The sequence below is a fragment of the Elephantulus edwardii genome, unplaced genomic scaffold (genome assembly GCF_000299155.1).
Source record: "Elephantulus edwardii isolate Elephantulus edwardi_28Jun2011 unplaced genomic scaffold, EleEdw1.0 scaffold00116, whole genome shotgun sequence".
Classification (NCBI taxonomy): domain Eukaryota; kingdom Metazoa; phylum Chordata; class Mammalia; order Macroscelidea; family Macroscelididae; genus Elephantulus; species Elephantulus edwardii.
Window position 1 is genome coordinate 3,450,883 of NW_006399866.1, and position 9,034 is coordinate 3,459,916.

At 48.1% G+C, this 9,034-nt stretch overlaps 1 protein-coding gene across 4 annotated transcripts in view; it reads left to right on the forward strand.

The window, feature by feature from the left end:
- The window catches only part of SH3GLB2 (SH3-domain GRB2-like endophilin B2), a 19,834-nt gene continuing 10,800 nt past the window's right edge, over positions 1-9,034 (forward strand). For 2 of the 4 annotated variants that reach the window (XM_006892474.1, XM_006892476.1), the window contains exons 1-3: positions 122-184; positions 4,242-4,383; positions 5,069-5,197. In XM_006892474.1, coding sequence (XP_006892536.1) covers positions 122-184; positions 4,242-4,383; positions 5,069-5,197 — 334 coding nt within the window. Of the gene's footprint in view, positions 185-4,241; positions 4,384-5,068; positions 5,198-9,034 lie in introns of all 4 variants that reach the window. The other 2 variants (XM_006892475.1, XM_006892473.1) reach the window with 2 other exon arrangements.

Consider the following 9,034-nt stretch of genomic DNA (forward strand, 5'->3'; position numbering starts at 1 on the left):
TGCTGCGGGCGGACGGGCGCACCGGCAGCAGGTGGGCGGGGTGCGCGCTGGGCGGCGGCCGCGAGGGGCGCGGAGCTGTGGGGCTGCGCTCGGGCCGAGCGCGGCCGGCTGTGCGTGCGCTATGGACTTCAACATGAAGAAGCTGGCTTCCGATGCGGGCATCTTCTTCACCCGGGCAGTTCAGGTGAGGCCTGGCGCCCGGCCGTGCGCCCCGGGATCCGCACGCTCTGCGACTGGGGCCCGGATGTGGGGCGGGCGCAGCACGGAGGACAGACCTGCGGCAGGACCCTGGGGCGCCGAAGAAGCCCCTGTAGCACAGACACCACCTTCCCCACAGCCGGGCATCCTCAGCCAGATGGAGTCCCCTCTCCTTCTGTGCTGCCCAAAAGAGAACCATCCTAGAGCCGCAGGTTACAGTGGCTTCACCCTCAGCGTGGTCCAGGGAGGGGCTGAGCCTGGCCTCGGCCCCGCGATGTGGCCAAGGGGCACCAGTGTCCACCATTTCTTTCCATCAGCTGGGTTACCTCGGTTCTTTGGCTTTTGCGCCGGGTCCTGTGGGAGCCCCGCTGAGGAGGGGCGAGTGCATCAGGAGGCTCCTCCCTTCTCGACTCAGTCCAGTCCCAGCTCTGGCTTTGGACCCGGCTTTGGAGGCCTGGGTTCCTCTCCTGGAACTCAGGCTCCCTTGACAGCCTCTTATGTGAGCTGCGCAGCCTCCACGCCTGGGCGAGCGCCTGATGGTATTATGATCCTTCCGGACCCTTTTACACACTTAGAGAGTCAGGCTGGAATCCAGGAGGGCCGTAGTTATTTCCTCTTTGCTCTATAGGAGGCCTGTTTCCTCTTAGTCCCGGGCCTGGGAGGGTGGGGAGAACGCTGGGACCTGGCCAAAACCTTTCTTTGGGAATCACTCCAGTCTGTTGGCAAAATTAGAGCAAGTCTTGTCCACTGGACACTTGGCAGTGAAGCTGAGGTAGCTTAATGCCATGATGAAGAACAGGAATCAGATATGGTTGTGAATGCCCCCTCCTGTGACCTTGGGGAAGTGGCCTCACCAATATTGGCCGCAGTTTCTCAGTCTGGAAAATGGGATTACTACTGTGTCGTTCCCCCTCCTCCATGGATGTGAAGATCCCATGGGGACTGTGTCTGTATGTGATCACTAAAGGCAAGCTCATGATTGGCCTTTGTGCAGCTTAGTTTGTACGTTTTTCTCACATCATCTTGGGCAAGTTTCCTCTCTAAGCCTCAGTCTCCCTGTCTGTAAATTGGGTGTAGCATTTTGCTTGTTTCAGATGTGGCTGGCTGTGAGGATGGAGTAAGATTCTGCAGACACTCGGCTTGGTTCATTTGCAGTGCTCTGGTTCTGCTTCTGTCATTTTTTGTGTTGTCACTACCTAGGGCCTCTCCCCCTGCTTCACTCCCTCCTTAGATGAGCCCAAGCCCTGCCAGGCCTTCCTCTCTGCAGCTTGTGTGACCGCGTTTACTAGAAAGCGCAGTGTCCCTGTGAGGATTAATGTCCCAGTGAGTAGGATTTGCTGCTTGGTGCTCCTGGCCTCCTGGGTCCTCCCAGCCCTAATGGGGATGCTAGGACTGCAGAGACCCTTGGACAACCCCAGTCCTTCTGGAGGTGAGGAATCTGCCTTAACATTGGCATGGCAACTGCGATATCTCCCATATCTGGGGAAGAACCTGATCTGCAGGTTTCCTGCTGCTGGGGCCCAGGCACCTGACCTGGCTGAAGGGCCCAGGAGTGATGGGGGAGGGGAAGGCTTGGGCCCTATGGCTTTGCTGTTCCGTACTGGAGTGGGAGCTGACAACACCCAGGCCACAGCCTCTCCGGGTGGAGGAGGGAGCTGGGAGCTTTATAAATAGAGGCTTTCTCTGGCTCTGCACGCCCACCCCCTGCTGCTGCCATCTTGCAGGGAGCAGCTTTGGACTCTGCAGACACAGGCCTCCAAGGCACCGGAGGAGAGAGGGACCTGTAATGAGACATGGACTGAAGGAGGCCTGAGGCCAGCCTCCCCAGAGGACAGGATCATGGTCTCATAACCAGGAGGGAGAGGCGGGAGGCTTTTCATTATCCGTATGTGGGCATCTCCTCTGTGTAGGTGCCACCTTACCTGGCACTAGGGCATGCTGGGTAAGCCTTTGGCCCCTCTACATTCTAAGGACTTTAAGAACTTCATGCCCATCACTGTCCCGACTGGAACAGGGTTGTGGCCTCAGCATGAGAATCCAGAAGGCAGGATCCCTTTGGCATGGGTGATTCTGGGATGCCTTCCAGGTGAGGGAGGACTTTGTACCTGCAGGGTGTGAGGGACAGAGGCAGAGGGAATGAGGAGGGGAGGTACTGAGGAGTATATTTAGGGCAGGCTGGACTGGACTTGGATGTTAAATGTGAAGAACTTGTAGTGCCATGGTGTAAAGACCTCCTCTAGGAACCAGTGGTAGGCATTTTATTAATTGTTGTTGCTGTTAAGTGCTGTCACGTCGCAGGCGACTCATAGTGACCCTATGAAGGAGAGTCCTCAACACTTGTGATTTTATTAATAGTGATGATAATACCAGCTAACATCCATTGAGCCTGTAGTATGTGCTGGCCATGGAGCTAAGCATTTTCTAAATAGTCCTATTACCCTCATTCTCCGGGGGGACACAGAGAGGTCACTATCCCTGTTTCCTCATCTGGAAAATGGGGCTAACCGACTCCTCTGGGAGAGATGAATGGGGTGAGACCTGTTCAGGGGCTGGCTTCTAGCAGGGGCATGGGCAGGCCTGAGACCCTCACCTAGGAGATAGACTGGGGCGCCTGTGGTAGAAGGGAGGTGGAGACAAGAGTGAGGGGAGAGGAGGGGAGCATGGGACAGCTGCTTCTCTGCTGGGGAGCTGGAGGCCCCACCCCCACCAGCCCAACCTGCAGAGAGAAACCCAAGACCTGCTACATACATAATTGATGGCTGCCAAGAAGCCTGGCACTGTCAGGCATCTGCTGCCCACTCCTTGCAGCTGGAGCAGCGCTGTGGCCTCTGGATTAGCCATTACTGTCCTGTAGTTCAGGCGAGGCCACTGGATTGCACGTTTCCAATGATTCTGACTCTTTCACAGCCCTTGTTCAGGCTCCTTGCTCAGCCTCAGTAGCATCACCTGTAAAATGGGAAGCTTACCTCAACCTGCCTTGAAGGACTCTTGGAAGAGTTAGTGAGGTCACTAGTACTTAGCACAAGTTGGGTCATAGATAGGATGGACAATGTGTTATTATTTCTGACCTTACCATGCTGCTCTTCTCCCTTTTGGCCTTGGGCTATGACCTTGGGTGAACCCCTTGCCCTAGTGTATCTGTTTGAAAAATAGGTCATGTGTCCAGGGACCTTCTCAGTCAGAGTGGTCAGGGCTTATTGGCTGGTCTCTGTTCCTCAGTGGCCCACATGGCTCCTGTCAGACCTGAGGGGAAACTCAGGTAGCCTCCTGGTCGCTGTGTGGCCTGAGGGCAGAGTGGCCAAGCTTTCTGGGTTCTGATAAACTATGGTCTTGTGACTTGACATTTGGCCATGATCCTTTCCTATGTATGCACCCTGATCTTCTTAACAGCAGCTCTACTGCCTTCCACTGAACGCCAGCTCCACGCCACTCCCAGCCTTACTGGATTGTCCTTCTCTTCCTTCATCCTCACAATCAACCTAGTTATCAAGGGGATCAGAAAACCAGGGCTCAGAGGGGCAAATCCACTTGCCCCAAATCACACAGCTAGTCAGGGACAATTGAGACTTGAAGCCAGAGCTCTGATACCGGAGCTGGGATTCTGTCCACTCATCCATTCGCTCCACACCTTCCCGTGGAGCCTCCTGAAAGTCCAGGCTCACTCTGTGTCTCGTTTGTTCCCTGGGTCCTATTTCACCAAGTTCTCCTGCAGAGTCAGGCTGGAAAGAGCCATCTAGACAGGCTCCCAGAGGTTCCATACCCCTCCAAGATGTATGCTACATTCTGTCTACATACGCATTCCTGTGGAAAGAGAGCCTGTAGCTTCAGATTCCAGAAGAAACTCTGATGCCCAAACTCTTGTCGAAGCAGAAAATTCATCAGAGCCCATGAGCAGAGTTGTGACTTGATCAAGGTCACAGGGCAGGTTAGGAACAAAGAGAATCTCTTGACCTTGGATGTGGGTTCCAGTGAGTAGCTTGTTTCCAGGCCAACCTTCTCTTCTGAGGCAACTCTAACCCTAACCCTCAGTCTTCCCCACACAGTTCACAGAGGAGAAGTTTGGCCAGGCTGAGAAGACCGAGCTTGATGCCCACTTTGAAAACCTTCTAACCCGGGCAGACAGCACCAAGAACTGGACGGAGAAGATCCTGAGGCAGACAGAGGTGCTGCTGCAGCCGAACCCCAGTGAGTGGACCTAGGCTGGCCCTTGGGGGTGAGGAGTTGGGGGGTCAGCTGGTGGAAGGCAGGGCCTCAGCCAGCGCAAGCAGGCGGGAATGAACAGCTGAGCAGCTGGATTTTGGTGAGACCTTGGGGCCTAAGGCTGTTGTGGGAAGTCCTGGTTCCAGAACCTAAACGTGATCATTTTAGAAAAGTCAGCCAGGCCCTGAAATGGAAAAGGGTTTATGCAGTGTCACACAGTGAGCAAAGAGTGCTAAGAGCCGAGGGGCAGGGGAAGTTGTAGGAAAAGGAGACGCTGAGTGGTGATGTGTGGCTACCTGTGTACCTGACAGGCTAACTGAGACTCCAGAGACATTTAGTCCAGAGCTGGAGAACTGTGTGCATTTATAACATAACCAATACATCCGAAGTGTGAAGAGGGTGGCTGTAGACTGGCTCCGATTCTGACCCTGTCACCCAGCTTTGTGACTTTGTGCAGATAAACTTCATCTCTCTGAGCTTTACCTTACAGAGTGACGTGTTAATAATTACAGTTTCACAGGCTTGAGGTGAGCATAAGCTGAACAGTGTTCTAGAAGTCAGCAGGCTGGGTGCTTCCATGCAGTACGCCTGACATGAGTCTGTTTCTGTGGCTTTTATTCTTGGGCTTGGACCAAAGAACCCTGTGGCTTTGATTGCTGTCTCCTCACAGGTGCTCGAGTGGAAGAGTTCCTGTATGAGAAGCTGGACAGGAAGGTCCCCTCTCGGGTAACCAACGGGGAACTGCTGGCCCAGTATATGGCAGAGGCGGCCAGCGAGCTGGGGCCCACCACTCCCTACGGTGAGCTGCGCCTGTTCCTGGCACGGGGGATGTGATCTGTAGCTCTGTTTTCCCCTCCCATCCTTCTTTCCTTCATTTTTAAAATTTATTTTTATGTTATATTGGTTTGCTTACATAATTTGTATACATTGCATTTCATTCATATACATTGTGTTTCACACATTCTTCATTCATACTGTATTTCATATGATCATTCCCATATGTTGTATCTTATAAAAGTAATCACCATTGATCTATGGCTTTCATTTAGTTTTACACAAAAAGAACCTGAATTTCTTCATTGTTGTTGTTATGTGCCATCGAGTTGTTTGCGACTCATAGCAACCCTATGTACAAGAGCCCTAAGCATCATTCTATCCTGTGCCAGCCTCGCCCTCTCAAACACACTCATTCCCACCACTCCACTCACAGAATCGATCCATCTCATCGAGGGTCTTCCTCTCCTGTGCTGTCCCTCCACTCTCCCAAACATGATGTCTCTCTCCAAGGACCAGTCCCTCCTTGCAACATGCCCAAAGTATGTCAGACGAAGCTTCAGAATCCTTGACTCCAGGGAACATTCTGGCTTCACCCTCTCCAGGACAAACCTGTTTGTTATCCTAGCAGCCCATGGTATATTCAACACTCTAGGGAAAACCTAAATCAATACAGAAAAAAATGAGTAAAAAAATTAAAATCTCAAGGGATATCTGGTGGCCTAGTGTCAAGAAGCTGCACTGCAATCCCAGAGGCACGCTGTTCGACTCCACCAGATGCTCTGCTGGAGAAGGAGGGACAATCTCCTGTACCAGTCAGATCTGATATGATGGCACACACAAAAAAATGAATTTTTTTTTTTATGGTGAGAAAAGTTTATTACATTTAGAATTAGCCTGCTGGACTCAGTTTAGATGATCCCAGTTTTGTTGGCAACATCCAAAGCATCATAATCAGGAGCAAGTTGAACATAGGCCTTCTTCTCTCCATCAGGCCTAATCAAAGTGTTGACCTTAGCCACATCAATGTCATAGAGCTTCTTTACAGCTTGTTTAATTTGGTGCTTATTGGCCTTGGCATCCACAATGAACACAAGTGTGTTGTTATCTTCTATCTTCTTCATAGCTGACTCAGTGCTCAGGGGAAATTTGATGATGGCATAGTGGTCAAGCTTGTTTCTCCTGGGGGTGCTCTTCCGGGGGTATTTGGGCTGCCGTCGGAGTCTCAGCGTCTTAGGCCGCCGGAACGTGGGTGACGTGTGGATCTTCTTTTTTTTTTTGGCTGTGGACGCCCTTCAGGACTGCCTTCTTGGCCTTCAATGCCTTTGCTTTGGCTTCAGTTTTGGGAGGGGCAGGGGCTTCCTTCTTCGCTTTTGGCGCCATCTTCGTAGAAAGGGCTTTTTTTTTTTAAAAAAAAGCAAATTTCCCTTACTCCCAGCTCTGGTTTGTATGTGTATTTTAATTGTGCTAAAGATGTATAATAAACCATTGCCTATTTTAATCAGTTTTATGTGTACAGTTTACTGATATTAATTATAATTATCATGATTTCCAGCTATCACCATGCTTTTATTTATTTTTGTTACCAACGGTGTGGGTTTGCAGTTCTGCAACCTGATTTTTTTAGTTCACGTTGCACTATAGAAAACTGCTTACAGAAGCACTGAAATCTACCAGTATTCTTTTCCCTTATTTTTAACAATTTTTACTGAGGTATCATTTACATATATACTATCAAAGACTCCTATTTTCGGGTTATAATTAACTGGTTTTTAGTAATTTTACAGAACTGTGTAAACATCCTCACAATTCAGTTTATAGAACATTTTCTCGGCGAGCTCTGGTAGCCTAGTGGCAAGAAGCTGCATTGTAATCCCAGAGGTGAGCAGTTTGAAGCCACCAGATGCCCTGCTGGAGAAGGAAGGATAATCTCCTGTACCAGTTATATCTGATTTGATGGTACACACACACACACACACACACACACACACACAAATTTAAAAAAAGAACATTTCTCTTCACCCCACAAAGATCCCTTGAGCTGTCTTCTGAGTCAGTTCCTGTTCCCAGTCCCAGGCAACCACCAGTTGATTTATTTTTTTTTTGTAATCTATTTTACTTTATTTCAAAGCTAGTGGATATAAACAAAAGTCGTTGAAGAAATTAAAACTGTAAGACATCTGAATTAAATGACACGTATTTGTTTAAATCTATTTTGGCTACAAGTCACATTTTAGAATTCCAAGTTTAGCTCATGGTCTTCAAAGTGATAAACGTGTATTGCAAGCATGTCTTAGTGTAAAATCAAAATCTGCTCCCAGAAGTTTGGGTTACCTCCCAGATGGGGCTGTGTTTAGGCTTAGTCACCAGGGGCTGAAGATGATTCTTGGTAAAACTGAAAAATGTCTTCTACAGATTCTTGACTGAAGATTGAAAGGGTAAACAAGGAAAGGACTGTCATACAAGCGTGAAAATGAAAGTCTAAGTAACAATCTGTCGAGATAATTGGGCATGGCTCTGATTCTCCGGTGAACTCGGAGTGAATGGGTTGCCTCTTGAGGAAAACCACCAGTTTTGTTTTCTGTTTATTTCCCTTTTCTGAACGTTTTATATACATGAAATTACATACTATGTAGTCATCTGTATCTGATTTCTCTCATTTGGCATATTTTTGAAATTTGTCAGTGTTGTATATTTTATGATTTCTTTCTTTTTTACTTCTGAATAGTATTCCATTGTATGGATAAGTCTGTATTTTTTCATCCATTCACTGGTTGATGGGCATCTAGGTTGTTTTCCTATGAACATTTGTATACAAGGCTTTGTGTGGACATGTATTTTCAGCTCCCCTGAGTAAATAACTAGGTGTAGAATTGCTGAGACATATGATAAATTTATTTTTTAACAAAGTGTCAAATTGCAAACTGCCAAATTGTTTTCCAAAGGGATGCAATCTTACATTTTCACCCTGAGCATGTTGATTAGTTCCCAATTATCTGTATATCTTTCAAGTTTTCATTTGTTGTTGATTTCTAATTTCACTTCACTGTAGTTGGATGGGCTCTCCACGCATATCAGATTGGGAAAATGAGGCGGGGGAGGGCCAGGCTTGGATCTGTTGTTCATAGTCACTGTGAGTTGTAGCTGACTCCAGGGCACCTAACAACAATAACATGGTCAGGAAAAAGAATGCTGTAACCCTGGAGAGTTGGAAGTCACTGCCCAACAGCTGCCCTGACTCTTGGAATATCCTCATGTTGCCATGTTGTGTGTGTGTGTGTGTGTGTGTGTGTGTGTGTGTGTGTGTAAAAGGTAACGAAGCAGTCCTATATGCTCCAACATGGATGAACTTTGAAAATAAATACTAAAAAGAAAAAGAAAAAAATGGTCAGATGAGGTAGTCTAGGGAGTTGTGCTGCTAACCCAAAGGCTGTCAGTTCAAATCCACCAGCTGCTTTATGGGAGAATGATGGGCAGTTTTCTCCCGTGGAGTGATTTTATAGCCTCAGAACCTGCTGGAGGGTTAGCTATGAGTCTATTCCACCTTGACAGTATTGAGTTAGTTATGGTCAGAGAATGTTTCATGTGATTTCAGCTGTTTTATATGTATTGAGTCTTATTAAGACCTATCATATAGTTTATTCTTGAGAACATTCCATCTGTACTTTAAAAATACTATGCTGTTAGAGTGTTTTAGAAATTGGATAATGATGCTATTGAAGTCGTCTTTATTCTGATGCAAATTGTTGTCCTATTCATTATTATTAATTATTTTATTCTCTATCTTCCCCTCTCCCTATCTGCCGGTAGCCACAAATCTGTTTGGTTGTGTGTTTGGTTGTTTTTTTTTTTATGGATAGAT